Raw genomic sequence first — 20906 nt, 5'->3', positions numbered from 1 at the left:
ATTTGCCTCAGGGTACCTAGTAGCATGATCCACTACTACTAGAATGAATGTGTTCCCTGAGGCTGTGGGAGGTTCCAGTGGACCCACAATGTCCACACCTACCCTTTCAAAGGGTACCCCCACCACTGGTAGTGGTATCAGGGGGGCCTTTGGTTTGCCACCTGTCTTGCCATTGGCCTGACAGGTAACACAGGAGCTCACAAACTCCTTCACTTTTTGGTTCATATGGGACAAAAGAAATGGCTAACTAGCCTTTCCCAAATCTTGGTCTACCCCAGATGTCCAGCTAGGGGGATGTCATGAGCTAAAGTTAGGAGGAACTCCCTGTACTTCTGTGGCACTACCACCCTCCTGGTAGCTCCAGGTTTGGGGTCTCTTGTCTCAGCATACAGTAATCCCTCTTCCCAATAAGCTCTGTGGGTACCACTGACATATCCCTTGGCTTCTGAAACAGCTTGCTGCCTCAGGCTCTCAAGAGTAGGGCATTCTCGCTGGCCCTGGCACAGCTCTTCCCTAGTGGGTCCCCCTGGGGCCCAGGAGTCCAACCTGGTAAGGCTCAAGCTCCATGGGCTCAGTTCCCTCTAGGGTTTTCAGGTCCTCTCCCTGGGGAGAGGGGTCCTGAGAGGTTTGCTGTGTAGAAGCTGGTTTCCCAGTCTTCTTGCTTTTCCTCTTGGTTGGTTGGGCCATATTTTCAGGCTCCAAACCTACTTGTTCACCCTGCTTTTTGCTCTGTGCTCTGGTTTGCACACACACCAGTCTAGGGATACACAGCATGGCTGCATGGGTTACTTGCTCAACCTCAGCCCAGGCTGAGGTTTCCAGATCATTTCCAAAAAGACAGTCAGGTGGTAACTGTGGGGAGACCACTACTAGTTTCAGGCCAGTAACCTCCCCCCAATTCAATGTCACCATAGCCATAGGGCGTTGGGTGGTAATGCTGTCAGCATTGGTGACGGGGTAAGTTTTCCCAATCAGTTATTGCTCTGGGGAAACCAACATTTCCTTCATGATAGCGATGCTGGCACCTGTATTCCTCAGGGCTTCTACTTTAGTTCCATTAATGGAGGGGTATTGTAAATACTTTTTATAGTTGGGTGGCCACCCAGCTACACTGGCAAACTCCATGTCCCCCAAGGAGACAAGACTAGCTTGAGTGTATTCCTAGATTTGCTCTGGGCACTCCTCTGATCCCACCCGTAGATTTACTGTCCCTGGAGTAGCTGGAATGGGTGCCTTAGGGGCTTTGTTGTAGGGGCAGTTCTGTCTACAGTTAAGTGTCCCAACTTCTTACATTTGTTACAATAGGCCTTGTTAGGATCAACGTTTCTTCCCCTATAGGGCTGAGGCACATAGGGAGTAGTTTGGGACCCACCCACCTGCACAGGTTTTTGGGGCCCTTTGGAAGACTCAGACTTTTTATCTTGGGGATTCTCACCACCTTTCCCCTGGGGAGGTTTTGTGGCCACCTTCTTTTGGTCACCCCCAGTGGCTGTCCTTGTCACCCTAGTTTTGACCCAGTGGTCTGCCTTCTTTCCCAATTCTTGGGGAGAAATTAGACCTAGGTCTACCAAATGTTGATGCAACTTTTCATTTGTGCAATTACTCAAAATGTGTTCCTTCATAAACAAATTATAAAGTCCAGTAAAATCATGCACATTGTGTCCAGTTGACCAACCATCCAGTGTCTTTACTGAGTAGTCTACAAAATCTATCGAGGATTGGGTCTGGGCTTTGTGAGCCCCCCTGAACCTAATTCTATACTCCTCAGTAGTGAGTCCAAATTCCTCAATCAGAGTTTTCTTCATGAGGCCATAGGCCCTGCATCTGGCCCAGAGAGCCTGTCTCTGCAGTTACCAGAGAACAGTTCCCAGAGAAGTGACCCAGAGAGGTTTCTTTAGTTTTCTGATATCACAAGCCCGCTCAAAGGCTGTGAACCACTTGGTGATGTCATCACCTTCCTTTGGGGATTTTAGGATCATAAGATTGCTCTTTATCCTTGTTATTGGTATTGCTGATACCAGAGATGGGAGCTAAGCCCATCTCTTTTCTTTCTTTCTCTAGAGCCAGGAGTCTCTAGGTCTAATCTCTTGGCCAACTTTGCTAAGAAGTTGTCCTCTCCATTGGGGTTTTCCCCAATGTATTCTCTGGGGCCTAGTCCACCTGTGTGGTTATCAGGCTCCCAAAGGCTAACTCTTGGAGTCAAGGGTACAGGGACCCCTTCTTCCCTAGGAATGATGGGGGGATCATTATCATCCTCCTCATCCACTCCTTCTTCCTTTGGCTGGGTGTCACCCTGCTCAGAGGGGTGGTTGTAATGTCTTGCTTTATTTAATAGCATTTGCTTTTAATACCTACTTCCTTATAGAATGTAGAATACTCTCTTGTCTTGACAGAGAGAATGTAGAATGTTAAGTGAAGTCAGTTGGTTTCCTGGCTGTTCGTGGATGAGGCGAATAAATAGCTCCTGGATCTACAATCAGCTGTTTATTTATATTTATTTCAACCTTTAACTATTTTACACTGGCGACGATCCTACCTCTATCTGCCTCAACACGCAGCCGTCCCTAACACCTCTCCAGCGGCGGTAAAAACATTAAAGGAAGCGTGGTCTTCCCAGCGGCTGATCGAGCGATTATTCACTGTCGGTGAGAAACACTAATACGGTGAGGAGATCAGCGGGAGGTTGTTTGTAAAGAAGGGACTTTTAAAATAAACGAAGGAAAAGAAGGGAAAATAGCAAATAAGGCACACGCGCCATCGCCTGTTGGAGACTTGCGTTTTTGCTCGCGCTGATTAGATATTGACTCGCGCGGCAATATGGTGGTGCGTTTCAATGACACTTAGCCTCGTTTTCGAAAATAAAGAAAATAAAGCTTAGCCTCGTTTTGGAAAGAGATTTGACGCTTGCATGAAAGGAAATGCGCATCAAAGGAACAAAGAGCTTTATGATGTATTTGGAATTCTAAATGAGTAAACACTGCTGTGGAGGCTGAAAGAAAGCATTGTGAAGTATATGGAACCTTTATAAAGTTAAAATTCTTACCAAACAAGTGTGGAGAGTGCAACTTGAGAACTTTTCTATTGTGACATCAATAATTCTTTATTAACTTTATTAATAGCACTCAAAATTTTTTGGTAACACTAGCATAAAATTACAAGGAGCACATATATAAATAAAAATTTTTTTTAAAAAAAATGCAGAATGTAACACAACCTGCATTCTTTTTAACAAGTCCAGGTGAACCAAATGTAAAATGGCAAAAATGGAAGAAGATTTTTACAAATTATGCAAGAGTATGTGGCACGAACTTAAGTGCAGAAAGAAAGCATTCGTTACTACTACACTGTCTGGGAGGAGAAGGACAAGATGTACTAGAACATTTACCCGAACTTACTGCTTCTGAACAAAGGAATTTGAACGAATACGAAGTAGCAATTGAACAACTAGATCGACATTATCTTCCCAGGTTAAGCACGATAATGGAAAGGTATCACTTTGGCTTAAGGGGACAAAAGAAGGATGAGTCAGTTGAAGAATATGTCTCTGCACTAAGGAAGTTAGCCTCGTCGTGCAAATTTGGACAAACCTTGGATGAGAGAATAAGGGATCAGTTTGTATTGAGATGTGCTCATGATAGTATTCGCAAAGAACTATGGCTAAAAGATGAACCGCCATTGGATGAAGTCCTTGTTATAGCAAAGCAAGTTGAACACATGACAAAGTGTGTAGATGAGTTAAAAGTGGAAAAAGAGAAGATGAATGAACCTGAAAAGAAAGATGAACCTAAAGTTGAGGAAGTTGTTTGTCAAGTAAAGAAAGAAGAAAAATCTACCAATGATAAAAATGAAAATGGAACAAATAATTTTAATCCAAATTTTAATGTACCTGGTAAATTTTCTTGTTTTAGATGCGGAAATAATGGACATTTAGCCAACTCGCTGAGTTGTCCTGCTCTAAAATCTGTCTGTAACAACTGTGGTAGAAAAGGTCATTTTTCAAAGTGTTGCAGAACTAGAGGTAGTAAGAGAGATAATGTGTATAAAAGATGGACTCAACCTCAGGTAAAGACTGTGACTTTCCAAGTCAATAGTGGTTCGTTGGAACATCCCTCACACTTAGTAAAAGTGGATAATGTCATGATTGAATTTAAATTTGATTCATGTTCTCAAATCACCATGATTGATGAAGAGTTATTGCGGAAGACTTTTGGAGAGAAGGTCAAGCTCTTCAAAAGCGACATATTACCTTTGGGTTACGGGAAAAAACCTATCAAAATATTAGGCTATTTCATGACTACTCTTGAGTTGGGAAGTCGCATCATACCTGGTAAAATTTATGTAACTAATTTTGGAGATGCTTTGATTAGTTGGAGGGATCAGCGGGATTTAGGTGTAAAACTTGATCCTAATGCTTCACCTCAGGTGCAGATACAAGAAGTAGAAAATTTAGCTGAAATGTTTGCAGGAAAATTTCCAGAAGTATTCAGAGAACAGTTAGGATGTTTAAAGGGTTACAAACACTGCATAAAATTAAAAAAGAATGCCATACCAGTTGCACAAAAGTAAGAAGGATTCCTTTAGCAGAACAAGGTAAAGTACATTAGGAAATTGAAAAATTGATTAATAATAATATTATAGAACCAGTAGAAGCTACCGAATGGTTGGCCCCAATAGTAATAGCTAAGAAACCTACAGGGGAAATCCGTCTGTGTATTGATTTAAGAGCGTTAAATAAGGAAGTAATTGTTGGCAGATTTCCTTTACCAAACATTGATGAGATTGTGGGGACGCTAGAAGGGGCAAGGTATTTTACCACTTTAGATCTAGCTTCTGCGTACCATCAAGTGGAACTAAATACTACATGCCAAGATCTGACTGCTTTTATTACCCCTATGGGTACCTTTAAGTTTAAAAGGATGCCTTTCGGTTTAATCTCAGCAGCCTCAGTATTTCAACGAATCATGACTCATATTTTGAAAGGTCTTCTAGGGGTAAAATGCTATCAGGATGATTTATTAATCTATGGTGCCAACACACGAGAACACAATGAACGGGTGTGTGAGGTTTTGAAAAGGTTATCTGAGGCTGGTTTATCCCTTAAGAAAGAAAAGTGCAAGTTTGGGTTGGAGGAAGTGAATTACCTTGGTCACTGCATTAGGAGTGAAGGTGTCTTTCCCAAGTTAGAGTTGGTCACATCGATTGATAATATGGTAGAACCAGTAAACAGAGATGAGTTATTGTCATTCCTTGGCATGGTTGAGTTCTATGGGAAGTTTATTTTACATTTTGCAGATAAAACGAGGAATATGAGAAGACTAACTGCAAAGAATGTGACATTTGAGTGGTCAGATGACTGTAAAAAAGAATTTGATGAGATTAAAAAAGAGTTGAGATAAGCTCCCTCTCTTCAAGCATTTGTTCCTGGTTTACCCACGTTTATATATACTGATGCTAGTGACAAAGGTCTAGGTGCTGTTTTGGTACAAAATAAAGCTGGTAATGATTTTCTCATTGCCTGCGCTTCAAGATGTCTTCGTGGTCCGGAGCTTAATTATTCAGTAATTGAAAAAGAGTCCTTAGCTATTTTTTGGGCTCTGAAGAAATTTAAGAATTTGGTCTGGGGTACAAAATTTATTGTAAAATCTGATCACAAACCTTTGAAAGAAGTTTTTTGTAAAAAAGGGTTGGATTCAATTTCCTCAAGGATTAGAAGATGGATAATAGCATTGCAGGAATATGAATTTGAGGTTCAATATTTACCTGGTGTTTCAAATAAGGCAGCAGATTGCTTTTCTAGGCTGGTTAAAAGAAGTGATCTTCACAGTGATGAAATAATGCTAGATGAAGATGAATTTCTTGATGTTTGTGAAGTTACTGAGGGTGTTGTTGGGAAAGATGAATGGAAAGAAGAGCTACTAAAAGATGAGGAGCTAAAAAACGTGATGTCTTCATTAAAGGATCATAAACGCTTAGGTAAACCATGGTCTCTGGTTTCACAAGAATTATCAATAACTGATGATCTGCTTACACGAGGTGTGAGGCTTATTCCTCCTTATACTTTAAGGAAAAAGTTGTTGTTACATGCACATTCTGGACATCAGGGTATAGTAAAAACTAAAGAAATGTTACGCACTCAGTTTTGGTGGCCTGGGATGGACCTGGAGATAGAACGAATGGTCAGAGATTGTGTAGAGTGTTGTGCGAGTGACAAAATCCTGAAAACCAGACAGATGCCCATGGTTTGCAGAGCATTACCCAATCATCCTTGGGATGAGTTGGCGATTGATATTTTAGGGCCTCTTACTGGTGTTTCTGACACCCCTTATCTAATAGTTTTAATAGACCTTTATTCTCGTTGGATTGAGGTGAGTGCTGTTAGTGAAATTACCTCCGAGTCCATCATAAAATTCTTGTCTGAGATATTTATGAGAGAAAGTTTTCCAAACAGTATTTTATCAGACAATGGCCCGCAGTTCTGCTCAGTGCTGTTTGATGCCTATCTTACTAAATGTGGCATATTGCACAAACGGTCCTCTTTGTATCATCCAGAAACTAATGGTGCAGTTGAGAGGGTTAATAAAACGTTAAAAGAATGCATCCAGCTTGCCAAGATCAATGGTTTAAATTGGAAAGTGGCACTCAAAGAAAGAATTGAGGCTTACAGGTGTTCTCCTCACTCCACCACTGGTAAATCTCCTTTTGAGTTATTTAAAGGAAGAATACCCAACACTATGTTGTGTCCTGGTTGGATGAATCTTAACAAGGGATTTGTTGATAATCATATTGGTGGTTGGAGGGAAAGAGAGTTGGAAAAACAGATTTGTAGAAAAGCTTATTTTGATCAAAAGAAATGTGTTCGATTTCAGGAGATCAAAGTTGGTGATTTGGTTAAAATAAAAGCACCTGTTGGGAGGAGTTCCTGGTCAAAATATACAAATGTCAGACCTGTTATTAAGGTGTTTAGTAATGCCATTAAAACACAAGATGGAAGGATCTGGAATAAAAGTAGGGTAGTTGTGATCAGATCAAGGAATGTTTCTCAACATGCATCTGATACTGTTCATGATTTCTCTCACACGTCTAAGCTACCTGTGTCCAATTCTAACAATTCTTATTTACCTCATGTGAGAAGTCAGAGATTACGTAGAGCACCTGCTTATATGAAAGATTATGTTTGATCTTTCTTTTTCCTTCTTTGTTAAGAATAATTCATTTTCCTGTTTATACACTACTCATTATTATTTCTTTCATTGTAGTTATTGTTATTGTATAAGAGGGAGATGTGTAATGTCTTGCTTTATTTAATAGCATTTGCTTTTAATACCTACTTCCTTATAGAATGTAGAATACTCTCTTGTCTTGACAGAGAGAATGTAGAATGTTAAGTGAAGTCAGTTGGTTTCCTGGCTGTTCGTGGATGAGGCGAATAAATAGCTCCTGGATCTACAATCAGCTGTTTATTTATATTTATTTCAACCTTTAACTATTTTACAGTGGTCTTTTGCATATTCAGCCAGGAGTTCCTGGAGCCCTTGTTTGGTTGGATGCAGACCTACAACTATTGTAGTCCAAGTGCAAGTAAGGTGTGAGGTCGAGTTCCTCCACCATGTTTAGAGTATCTTCACTAATAGCTGGGTTCTTTTGAGACATTCTAACCTGATAGTTCTAACCCTCTACCCTAGCTTGAAGTGACTATTATTTTTCAAACAAATTCTAATGGGACTTAAGCAAGGCCCTACCAGACTTTTAATATTTTTGGAAAATACCAATTTCAGAATTCTAAAGGCAATTTATGAGTTCTGCCGTGTGATCAGATGGTAACCAAGTAGTCCAACAAATGCAAGTTTGTATCCCACCGCTGATCCACCAATGTGAGAAAGTGGCTATATATATACTGGACTAGAAGGAAGTACAGTGTGTATAGAGTCCACCAACCCCAGAGGTATAACAGAGGTTAAAGTCAGAACTGACCTTACTCTCCAAAGTGGTAGCTTGGTCGAGCAGTAAGGCAGTACCAGAGGACAGTGTGAAGCATTTGTTGTACACACTCAGTCAGCAAAAGGTTTCACACACTCAAGGACTGAACTCTTGGCCAATTGTTTTTATATCCACAGGTATAGGTGTTTTTATTTTTAGAACCAACAGTTGTAAAAATATACTTTTCTTGTTATGAGTTCTCTCATGTAATTATTTTGCAAAGGAGCAATACAGTTTGTGCACACAATTAATACAGTATTGAGAGTAAGCAACACAATCCTAAAACACACTATAGCATTGAGCTCAATGGGTTTTCCACATGTAAGTACAGTTAATTACTATCTAGATTACTTTGGTAGTCCCAGGACTAGATCCTAGATTCAGTCCTGGGGTCTAAGCAGAAATCAGATTATCAAAAACGTTTCAATCACTGTAGTGAATTTTCATGAATATAAAGCGGTTTTAAAAGGTCACACTTAGAAACTTTTCAATGTAAATCTGACAATGTTATTCATTGGGAGAAAATTCAGGTTGCAGGTAAAGTACGATCGCGTTACTTTTGTAATCCAGCACTGGTCTCCTAGGGACAGCACTGGGGTCTTAACTCAAAACAGGTAGGTAATAGCGTTTCAGTATTTCGTGTGATTTTTAAAGAATATTTCAAGTTTTCAAAAGTAGACAGAAGAAATTTCATAGAAAAGCAGACAATGGGTACCTATGGAGAAAATACAGATTACTAGTAACCCCGCTAGGGATTACTTTTGCGGTTCAGTACTGGGCTGAAAGGTACAGTACTGGCTTCTCCCCTTATCACAGGTGAGTACTTCGGAATTCAGACTTTGGCTGATTTTATGGGAATATTTTGAGTTTTCAAAACTTCACACTTAGAAAATTTTCGAGTCAAAATGGATCAATGTTATCCAATGGCAGGTAAGTAAATTACCGGTTTTCAGGTGATTACTTGGTTGGTGAAGGTGAGATTCTGGGCATAGACTCAGGAGTCCCCCAGGGCCAGGTAAGTACAGTTAGTTCAATCCCAGAAACACAGGGGCGGCCAGGTGAAGAGGTAGGTAGGCCCAATGATATCCAATGAGGGAAGGGGGGCCTTCGGTTGGTGGCTGCTGGCTAGCAGGCCACACGGTTGTGGGAGCTGTGCTCCTGGTCCCTTGCTCAGGGCAAGGGGGGAAGTAGGATAGAACACAGGGGTCACAGCCAGCTTCACTCGGGCGGCTGGGTGCAGGGTGCCTTTGAGCCGTCGGCCGCTCAATGTTATCCAATGGGAAAGGTCAAAAAGGAACAAAGGCTGCAGGCTCGGGACGGAGACTCTCCAGGGGCCCCCAGCACTTCGAGAGGTAAGCTGGGATCTTGGAGCACAGGTAGGTACCCCAAAGGGAGGCACAGGGGGGGCTGTAGGGCGCCGGGTGCAGGGGTGTCTTTGGGTGTCGGAAAAGCTTACCCTCAGCTGGTCGCGCTTAGGGTGGCCCCTGGTTCTGAGTCTGCAGGCATCAGCTGGTTCGTCGAGCAGGCTCTTTGGGCACTGGACTTCGGGTCCCAGTCGCCGGGGGGAAATCAGGGATAGGGGCTGAAAGAGACCTAGCACCACTTCGAGTGAAGACGCCATTCGTCATCCACCAGGCACCGGCGGCTGAGTTTGTCTGCCTGGCGTTCAGAAAACCTGCCAGGTGTTGAACCACCAAGATAATGCCCTGATGTTCCAGCCCTGTCCAAAGGCAAAGGGCCTCTTGACAAAGGATCTAGGGCCCCACCACGCCTTGCTTGTTGCAGTACCACATGGCGGTAGTGTTGTCTGTACACCTGCACTGCCTCCCACTAGAGGGAGGGAAGGAATGCTTTCAGTGCCAAGAGAATCGCCCGGAGCTCCAACATGCTGATATGGAGACCGGACTCCGCCAGAGACCAGACTCCTCTGATCTCCGCCTCTCCCAGGTGGCCGCCCCATCCCACAAATGATGCATCGATCACCACTGTGAGGTCTGGTTGGGGAAGGGAGAGGGATCTGCCTCTGACCGAATCCTGGTTCTTCAACCACCACTGCAGTTGTTGCGCCGTTTCCTCCGAGATCTGGATGTAGTCGGAAAGATTCTCCTGATGCTGCGTCCACTGGGGCTTCAGGTCCCACTGCAGAGCCTGCATATGTCACCTGGAATGATCCACCACCTGAATGCAGGAAGCCATAAGGCCCAGTAGCCTCAGGGTCATTCTCACCCAAATCAGGGATAGGGGGTGAAACATCGGTATCATATCCCGAACATGCCGGACTCGCTGCTCGGGAGGATAGGCCCGAAACTGCACTGTGTCCAGAACAGCTCCAATGAAGTGGAGCGTCTGAGAGGGAATCATATGTGACTTCGGGACTTTGATAGTGAAACCCAGCAAAAGCAGGAGGTCCGCTGTAGTCTGGAGGTGGGAGACGACAGCTTGGGCCGAGCCCGTCTTCAACAGCCAATCGTCGAGCCCCTTCAAGCTATCTGCAAAACCCACCTGTCTGACGTGATGGTTTGCTAGTGGGGGAGGTGATGGCGAATCCTGCCACACACTGGCCGCTGATGGCCCTGAAAGGTCGGACTAGGAGGATTTAAAGGCTGCAGCGGGGGGGGGCACGGGAGGGAGAATGGACTGGCCCACCCGCTGGCTCCCAGACCTGCGTTGCTGGGTACCACATCCGTGGCCACACAGAAGCTGGGCAGCTTGTGTGGGCCAGTGGCCAGATTGGGTCGGACGTGGTGGGGTGCCCCTTCTGTAGCCATGAAAGGGACCAAAGGCAGACTGTGGGGGGCGGGAGGACGCAGCGAGGCCTAAGGATCTGGCCGTGGCCCAAGAATCCTTAAAATGCTTGAGCGCCGAGTACGCCTTGTCACCAAAGAGGAGACAGCCATCAAAGGTCATGTCCCGCAAGGCTGTTTGAATATACCCCGAAAAACCAGATATAGTGTTGAAGGGCTATCCTTCTGCCCAGAGAATCGGCGGTATCTAGTCCACAACAGATGGTGTATCTAGCAGCATCTTTCCCATCCGCCACTGCCTAAGAGAGAATGGCCCGAGCTTCCTCCAAGCACTGAGGCAGCACCTGCGCAACCATATCTCAGACTGTATGGGTATAGCGGCCCAAGAGGCATGCAGTATTCACGGATCGCAGCGCCAGGCTGGAGGAAGAGAACACACGCTTCCCAAGATGATCCAGCTTCTTGGATTCCCTATCTGGGGTTGCAGAAGGGAATGTGTTCTTGGAACAAGAGGCTTGGACCACCAAGCTCTCAGGGTAAGGGTGTTGGGAGAGGAAAATGGGTTTGCCCGGAGCCAGGTGGTGGTGGTGGGCAATCGTCCGTTCCACAGGGGCCACTGTGATGGGCTTGGACCAAGTGCCCAGAAGGACGTCCGTGAGGGCTTCATTGAAGGGCAAGAGAGGTTCAGAGGAAGTTGCCGCCTTTTGAAGCACCTCTGTCAGGAGGATAATCCTATTATTTACAACAAGGGGTGGTGGTGGACAGAGTCTCTGAATTAAGCAAAGTACTCTCACCCAGTCAAGAGATCAGGGCTAGATCCAACACCGTTTTTTAGCTCATTGCACCATCCCAGTTTCAGAACCCGGCTGTATGCAAATTAGTCTGTCCCTGGCCCAGTGCATCATGGGAACAGGGCAGACCAGACTACAAAAGCCAATTCTTACACTGGGAAGGAAACAAGCTTCCGGGGACCGGTTTCTGCCATTTCAGGCGTCTTCGGCCCGGCTTGCTTGAATCCTGATGGTGCAATGAGCAAGGGACTCACATCTGAGTATACCCTTCCACGCTTAGGGTGGACAAAATTATTTACAACAAGGGGTGGTGATGGACAGAGTCTCTGAATTAAGCAGAGTACTCTCACCCAGTCAAGAGATCAGGGCTAGATCCAACACCGTTTTTTAGCTCATTGCACCATCCCAGTTTCAGAACCCGGCTGTATGCAAATTAGTCTGTCCCTGGCCCAGTGCATCATGGGAACAGGGCAGACCAGACTACAAAAGCCAATTCTTACACTGGGAAGGAAACAAGCTTCCGGGGACCGGTTTCTGCCATTTCAGGCGTCTTCGGCTCGGCTTGCTTGAATCCTGATGGTGCAATGAGCAAGGGACTCACATCTGAGTATACCCTTCCACGCTTAGGGTGGACAAAATTATTTACAACAAGGGGTGGTGATGGACAGAGTCTCTGAATTAAGCAGAGTACTCTCACCCAGTCAAGAGATCAGGGCTAGATCCAACACCGTTTTTTAGCTCATTGCACCATCCCAGTTTCAGAACCCGGCTGTATGCAAATTAGTCTGTCCCTGGCCCAGTGCATCATGGGAACAGGGCAGACCAGACTACAAAAGCCAATTCTTACACTGGGAAGGAAACAAGCTTCCGGGGACCGGTTTCTGCCATTTCAGGCGTCTTCGGCCCGGCTTGCTTGAATCCTGATGGTGCAATGAGCAAGGGACTCACATCTGAGTATACCCTTCCACGCTTAGGGTGGACAAAATTATTTACAACAAGGGGTGGTGATGGACAGAGTCTCTGAATTAAGCAGAGTACTCTCACCCAGTCAAGAGATCAGGGCTAGATCCAACACCGTTTTTTAGCTCATTGCACCATCCCAGTTTCAGAACCCGGCTGTATGCAAATTAGTCTGTCCCTGGCCCAGTGCATCATGGGAACAGGGCAGACCAGACTACAAAAGCCAATTCTTACACTGGGAAGGAAACAAGCTTCCGGCGACCGGTTTCTGCCATTTCAGGCGTCTTCGGCCCGGCTTGCTTGAATCCTGATGGTGCAATGAGCAAGGGACTCACATCTGAGTATACCCTTCCACGCTTAGGGTGGACAAAATTATTTACAACAAGGGGTGGTGATGGACAGAGTCTCTGAATTAAGCAGAGTACTCTCACCCAGTCAAGAGATCAGGGCTAGATCCAACACCGTTTTTTAGCTCATTGCACCATTCCAGTTTCAGAACCCGGCTGTATGCAAATTAGTCTGTCCCTGGCCCAGTGCATCATGGGAACAGGGCAGACCAGACTGCAAAAGCCAATTCTTACACTGGGAAGGAAACAAGCTTCCGGGGACCGGTTTCTGCCATTTCAGGCGTCTTCGGCCCGGCTTGCTTGAATCCTGATGGTGCAATGAGCAAGGGACTCACATCTGAGTATACCCTTCCACGCTTAGGGTGGACAAAATTATTTACAACAAGGGGTGGTGATGGACAGAGTCTCTGAATTAAGCAGAGTACTCTCACCCAGTCAAGAGATCAGGGCTAGATCCAACACCGTTTTTTAGCTCATTGCACCATCCCAGTTTCAGAACCCGGCTGTATGCAAATTAGTCTGTCCCTGGCCCAGTGCATCATGGGAACAGGGCAGACCAGACTACAAAAGCCAATTCTTACACTGGGAAGGAAACAAGCTTCCGGGGACCGGTTTCTGCCATTTCAGGCGTCTTCGGCCCGGCTTGCTTGAATCCTGATGGTGCAATGAGCAAGGGACTCACATCTGAGTATACCCTTCCACGCTTAGGGTGGACAAAATTATTTACAACAAGGGGTGGTGATGGACAGAGTCTCTGAATTAAGCAGAGTACTCTCACCCAGTCAAGAGATCAGGGCTAGATCCAACACCGTTTTTTAGCTCATTGCACCATCCCAGTTTCAGAACCCGGCTGTATGCAAATTAGTCTGTCCCTGGCCCAGTGCATCATGGGAACAGGGCAGACCAGACTACAAAAGCCAATTCTTACACTGGGAAGGAAACAAGCTTCCGGGGACCGGTTTCTGCCATTTCAGGCGTCTTCGGCCCGGCTTGCTTGAATCCTGATGGTGCAATGAGCAAGTGACTCACATCTGAGTATACCCTTCCACGCTTAGGGTGGACAAAATTATTTACAACAAGGGGTGGTGATGGACAGAGTCTCTGAATTAAGCAGAGTACTCTCACCCAGTCAAGAGATCAGGGCTAGATCCAACACCGTTTTTTAGCTCATTGCACCATCCCAGTTTCAGAACCCGGCTGTATGCAAATTAGTCTGTCCCTGGCCCAGTGCATCATGGGAACAGGGCAGACCAGACTACAAAAGCCAATTCTTACACTGGGAAGGAAACAAGCTTCCGGGGACCGGTTTCTGCCATTTCAGGCGTCTTCGGCCCGGCTTGCTTGAATCCTGATGGTGCAATGAGCAAGGGACTCACATCTGAGTATACCCTTCCACGCTTAGGGTGGACAGAATTATTTACAACAAGGGGTGGTGATGGACAGAGTCTCTGAATTAAGCAGAGTACTCTCACCCAGTCAAGAGATCAGGGCTAGATCCAACACCGTTTTTTAGCTCATTGCACCATCCCAGTTTCAGAACCCGGCTGTATGCAAATTAGTCTGTCCCTGGCCCAGTGCATCATGGGAACAGGGCAGACCAGACTACAAAAGCCAATTCTTACACTGGGAAGGAAACAAGCTTCCGGGGACCGGTTTCTGCCATTTCAGGCGTCTTCGGCCCGGCTTGCTTGAATCCTGATGGTGCAATGAGCAAGGGACTCACATCTGAGTATACCCTTCCACGCTTAGGGTGGACAAAATTATTTACAACAAGGGGTGGTGATGGACAGAGTCTCTGAATTAAGCAGAGTACTCTCACCCAGTCAAGAGATCAGGGCTAGATCCAACACCGTTTTTTAGCTCATTGCACCATCCCAGTTTCAGAACCCGGCTGTATGCAAATTAGTCTGTCCCTGGCCCAGTGCATCATGGGAACAGGGCAGACCAGACTACAAAAGCCAATTCTTACACTGGGAAGGAAACAAGCTTCCGGGGACCGGTTTCTGCCATTTCAGGCGTCTTCGGCCCGGCTTGCTTGAATCCTGATGGTGCAATGAGCAAGGGACTAATTTGCATATAGCCAGGTTCTGAACTGGGATGGTGCAGTGAGCTAAAAAACGGTGATGGATCAAGCCCTGATCTGTTGACTGGGTAGGAGTGTTCTGATTAACTCAGATACTCTGTCCATCACCACCCCATTTTTGTAATTATTTAGGAGGATAATCCTGACTGCCACTGTAGGGAGCTCCAGGCCCAAAACGTTGCCTGCCCTATGTGCCACTACTGCATAGGATGCTTCCTCCTCAATAGCCACGGTAGGGGGAGAAATCTTGCCATGGTCTGGGGAGGTATCCAGACCACTGGCGTCACCCAATTCCTCTCTGCAGTCCGGCTGTTCCAGCTGGTCTGTTAAAGGGTCCACCGACCCCTCCCAGTCTTCATCCCCACCCTCAGGGCGATAGGGAACACCTGGGATGAACAAGAGAACAAAAGTACACTCTGGCGTCAGATTCAAAGTCGGGCGATATCGATCCGGGTCCATCTCGGGATGGTGTGGCCGGGGGCACAGCCAATGACAAGGGCGTTGTCACTGGGATCGGTGCCGGGGAAAGTGGAGTAAGGTCGACCGGCGTTGATCCGGATCCAGGCTTGAATCCATGGGGACCCTGCAGCGCTGGAGCCACCGACATCGAAGGCCCCAAAACAGGCTCCATAGGGCCCAAAGGCACACCAGCGGAGTTGGGCTGCCCAAAGATACGGTGGAGGGCTTTGTAGAATGTACAAAGGTGGGCAGGGGATGCCTTGGCTCCCGGAAACGGGGGAGATGTCATCCCTGAATCTGGCACAGGAGACAGAGCCTTAGAGCGACGACGCTCCGGTTCCCTCATCACATCAGCCAAACGAAGGGGAGAAGGAGAAGAGCGACGGTGCTTCTTCGCCTTCTTCTTGTGCTTCGACTTACCCGAGGAGTGCGAAGACTTGGATGAGGTTTAGTGGCTCCGCAACCGGTCTGGATACCTTCCCCTCGACTGAGACCGGGAGCGACAAGGAGCTGACTGCCGGGCCTCCAAAAGCTTTCGGGAACACTCCTGCAAAGACTTCAGACTCATGGGCTGCCAGTCGGAGCACGACTACGGGTCGTGGTCGTGCTCCAGGCACCATAGGCACACGAGGTGCGGATCCGTCACGGATATCAGCTTCTGGCAGGAGTCACAAGGCTTGACTCCGGTACGACGATGTGACATTTGTCGCGCACCAGCAGTCAGACACTCGAAAAAAGACGTCGACAAAAGTAAAAAAAAGTTTCGTCAAAAAATGACTACGGGGCAAGGTCTTTCCAGGTCTGCGCTAGGCTGGCACAGAAAAAGAAATAACTGACGTTAGCGTGCAGGGGCGGCGTCTAAGAAGACACCGCAACGTCATCCCAGTGACCATGATGACGACTATGGACACGGAGTCGACCGATGCCATCTACCGATGCGCACAAGTATTGCTGAAGAAATGTTTTCCGGATCTAGTCTAATGCCTGGGGGTAATTCTAAGGTAAGGAATATATAACTAATAGTCTCTTTCAGATACTGCTGGCAGGAAATAAGAGCTATGTGCCTTATGCATTTTTATTTAGGTTTCCGCTGCATATCGCTTGTGCTGTGCTTGTGAAATCTCTTGTATTTAATATAGCTTAAAAGGGGATCTTATCAGTTCCCATAAATGAATTACTGTGTACCTTCGCTTTTGTGTGGAACATTTTTTTTTGTTAACTTCCCCTGGCTGCACCCATTTACGATACTTCTACTAAAGCTGATCACTATTTTTGAGCCCCATTCACTGTCACGATAAGATCTTCCCACGGAAAAGGCAGACCGCTTTTAACAGGATACTGGAATGCTTGCTTTTTACTACTTAGTTGTGTAAAGCAGATGCTTTAGCCTAAGAACGTTTATGGCATTTCCTATTCATGACTTAGTACGTTTTTTTGCACTTTGTAGGCATTATCAGATTGACTTTTTTCATCTTAATCTATTTGGTCATTAAGATCAAAATCTAAATGTTATAATAAACATTGGGCATTAAAAAGTTAACATACAAGAGCTATGCTGTATTTTACTACTGAACAGACATCCACAAGTGCAGTTACCTTGCTGACAAAAGGGTTATGGATTGAATGATGCCGCAGGTACAGTAGCACCGGGCCCAAAGTTTGTCGGAACTCCTATAAACACATAATATTGCTATATTTTACTACTATACAGGCAGTCACAATTGCAGTTACCTTGCAGTTAAAAGGGACTTGATCTGAATGGTGCAACAAGTGCTCTGGGGCCAAAAGCTCTAGGGAGCCTACTAAACCCAGATTTTTGCTGATATTTAAAACTATACAGGCAGTCACAAGTGTAGTTGCAGACAATAAGGTCATGATGTTAATGGTGCAGCCGGTGCAGTGACACCAGGACCAAAAGCTCTAGGCATCGAAATCAACATCTAAACTTGCTATATTTTACTACTAAACAGGCAGTCACAAGTGCAGTTACCTTGCAGACAACAGGGTCATGGTTTGAATGGTACAGCAGATGGGGCCCAAAAGTTGCCAGAACTCTTATAAACACCTAATATTGATATATTTTACACTGAAAAGGCAGTCACAAGTGCAGTTATCTTGCAGGCAACAGGGTCATTATTTGAATGATGCACCAGATGAAGTGGCACAGGCCCAAAAGTTGTCAGAACTCCCTATAACACCTAATATTGCTATATTTTATGACCAAACAGGCAGTCACAAGTTCAGTTATCTAGCACGTCATGATTTCAGTAGTGCAGCAGGTGCAGTGCTCCATGCACTTCACTAAACATATATTATTGCTATATTTTAGAACTGAACAGGCAGTCACGATTGCAGATATCTTTCAGGCACTAGGATCACGATTTGAATGGAACTGCAAGTGCACTGGTGCCAAAAGTTATCATAATTCCACTAAACACCAAATATTGCTATATTTTACAACTAAACAAGCAGTCACAAGTGCAGTTACCTTGCAACTGAAAGTGGCTTGACTTAAATGGTGCAGCAGGTGCAGTGGCACTGGGCCAAAAGTTGTCATAACTCCTCTAAGCACCAAATATTGCTATAATTTACTACTAAACAGACAGTCACAAATGCAGTTATCTAGCAAGCACTATGGTCATGGTTTGAATGGTGCAGCAGCACCTGCCCAAAAGTTGTCAGAACTCGTCTAAACACATAATATTGCTTCTACATCAAATAATTCTATTATTTCCTTTTCATTTCATTTGTCAGAATTTTGCTATTACTTCCCACACTATCCCATTAGTAACAGCACAATATATTGCCTTTTTGTACATAAACAAGTCATAACACTTTAACAGACATTCTGTAACCTATATGGTACAACTACTCAGCAAGCTACAACAACTTACAACAAAAAACACATTAATCACATAGGCGAAACCTAATGCATTTACCAATGCTTGTTCAAGATTGTATGCACCATCCTTATGCTGCGTTCACATTTGAAAGAGAAATATACACACCTTTCATTGAAGAAGGAGGAGATTTGATTGTAGAGAAAGTGTACACTTCAGAAAATGGGCCTTCTCCAGCATCATTATATGCTTGGATTTTGAAGCTGTATTCTGTTGATTCGTTCAGTCGCTGAACTTTATAAGTGTGACAAGGCCCACTATAAATAGTTACAAACCTGAAAAAGAGAGTGCACTACACCGATCAATAGATTACAACCTATGTTTTTGGAATATATACCTTGCTTTCATTGCTATACATTTTACTCCTGGATTTATTTAATTATAGTAAGTTAATAATTGTAGTAATGATTTGAGCCTTTGTTTCTAAAACCAGCTAGAATACCTCACAGCAGAATCCCAAAACCTGCATGGAAGCAGGTTAGAAGCTGCCACAAAGGGTACAGCTTGCAAGAATTCCAGCAACCCTCTTCCCCTGCCCTTGTTAATTTAGCAACCCTATACAGGGTTCTAGAACACCGGGAATCAGTCAAGATGAAGTAATGGGAATATCTGTTATCATGGCACAAAGGTCGTGAACAAAAAATGTTCAGAGTGAAGACTTTTCTAGATTCACATGCTGTGTTTTGTTCAGGCATTCAGTGCAATGCCCTTATTTTTCAATACCCCCCCCCATCCCCACCCCCCGAGTGTGTGTTGCAACAAGTGTGCTTTACAATCATCATGCACTCGGTGTGCACTCCCCTGTTGAAAATATACAAGGTTTATACAATAAACAGTTCAACACTACGAAATTTTTTTAGGCACAAAATCTCTTTACATGGGATCCTATTTGAAAAAAAGTGTTCGCGATTTGGGGGTTAGGACCAAGCTTCCCTAAGGTCTAGATGGGCACTCAAGTTGCACCACCAGCGGCCAGTTGCACCACCAGCGGCTTTGGCGCGGCCGGATGCAGAGTGCAGGAGCACGATGATAGCCAATGGGGCTAAGAGGGGCCTTCGGTTAGGCACTTGGGTGTGGGAGCAAACCTCCTGGGGATAAGATCAGCACTGCAGGGGCCAACAATCAGCACATGAGTTGCACCACCAGCGAAACAAGGGAGGCCAGCCGCAGAGTGCTAAGGCGACGTTGGAGACCCAATGAAGATCTTGAGTTTGGAAAAGAGGCTGCAGGCAGGGAGACTTCCTGAAGGCAAATACTGGTCGGAGAGGTAAGCTGGGATCTTGGGGATGTCTTTTGTCAATGGATTCTTCTTACCGCCTTCGGTCGCGGGGATCCTTCAGGTTGAGGATGCAGGTCTTGTTGCGAAGCCTATGGGAGATCGGGGTTACCAGATCCTAGGCCAGGAATGCTGGGAGACCTCCTTGGTGTGTTGGGCCAATCAGGCTGTCGCGGCCGGTTGCCAAGTGGTGCAGGACCGCAGGACCGCCGGCGTCCGGGTTCTGGTCTTGGAGGCTTTGGTTTGAGCAAATCCGGTGCTCACGGGAGACAGAGTTTGGAAGGTGAGTGCAGGGCAAGTCCTCTGCGCTCTGGGGGGTTGCTGGACATGCCGGTATCTTTGCTGTAGGCAGGTCGGAGTTGGGACAGGCCGGTAGGGCTGGGGCCAAAGCAGTTGGTGTCTTCTTCCTGGGTCAGCACTGCTCCTCCATCCTCCTTCTTTCTTCCACAAATCTGAGGAGGCAAGGTTCATGGTCGCCCCTTAATCCGAAATTTAGGGGCGTTTAAGTCAGGACCAATGGGTCCCTTCCTTTGGGTGGGTACACCCCCTATCATGTCACTCTCAAGTGGGAGGGGCATGAGCCCCTTCCAAATTGGCTGAGTCCCCTCATCCTCAAGATGGAGGAGACTGAGGTGTGTGCTTCACCTTCCCTCCCCCACCAGAGGGGTGGGATTGGCAAAAGTGGCCACACTTCTCTTTCTAGCTTTGATTTCCCGATGTTTCTCCTGCCCAAAGTGGGGGAAGAACCGGTGAGAGCCAGTTGCTGGGGGAGGCAAAAGGCAGGGACAGCTCCCAAAGGTGACAAGCTTTTAAAGCTTTCCCTTTCGGGGACCTAGCCCATCCTGGGGGAGGAGGCATGACACCTCTGCCCAGGATGGGCTTTGTTTCTGAACCCAGAGATCGGAGGTTCTCTACCCAGGGGTCCAAAAACCTGTCTGGGCGTGGCAAATAGCGAGCAGCCAATCAGGAACCACACCAGGTTGGTCGGGTTTCAGGGGGCATGTCTAAGATGCAATTTACATTAAATCCCACACTGGCATCAGTGTGAGTTAAATGTGCTGAGAAGTTTGCTACCAAACTTACGAGTTTTTAGTAAAGCCATTATGGAGCTGTGGAGTTTGTAATGACCAACCTCCCGACAATATACTCTTTATGGCTTTACTACACTTTTAATGTTTAAGAATGGACTTAGACACTGTAGGGGTACAGGGCTCCTGCCTCTGTCCCCGCACCTTAGGATTAGTGCACCCTGCTAGTGGTGACTTACCTAGGTCTCAGGCAATGGATTGTAGGCATGGCACACAGGGATGTGTGCCATGTCGACTCTTCACTTTTCTCTGCACCAAAACACACACCCTGCAGTGGCAGT

The 20906-nt window shown here is 45.9% G+C and overlaps 1 protein-coding gene across 3 annotated transcripts in view; it reads right to left on the bottom strand.

Moving 5' to 3' along the window:
* Positions 1–20906, bottom strand: part of LOC144829404 (fibronectin type-III domain-containing protein 3a-like) — a 618864-nt gene that overhangs the window by 103206 nt on the left and 494752 nt on the right. For all 3 annotated transcript variants that reach the window (XM_078688524.1, XM_078688526.1, XM_078688525.1), the window contains one exon: positions 18370–18536. In XM_078688524.1, the coding sequence (XP_078544650.1) occupies positions 18370–18536 (167 nt within the window). The remainder of the gene's footprint in view (positions 1–18369; positions 18537–20906) is intronic.

Source organism: Lissotriton helveticus, chromosome 4_1 (assembly GCF_964261635.1).
Source record: "Lissotriton helveticus chromosome 4_1, aLisHel1.1, whole genome shotgun sequence".
In the NCBI taxonomy this organism is placed as follows: Eukaryota; Metazoa; Chordata; class Amphibia; order Caudata; family Salamandridae; genus Lissotriton; species Lissotriton helveticus.
Note: the sequence above shows the minus strand (reverse complement) of the source record. Positions and strands in the feature narration are given on the sequence as shown.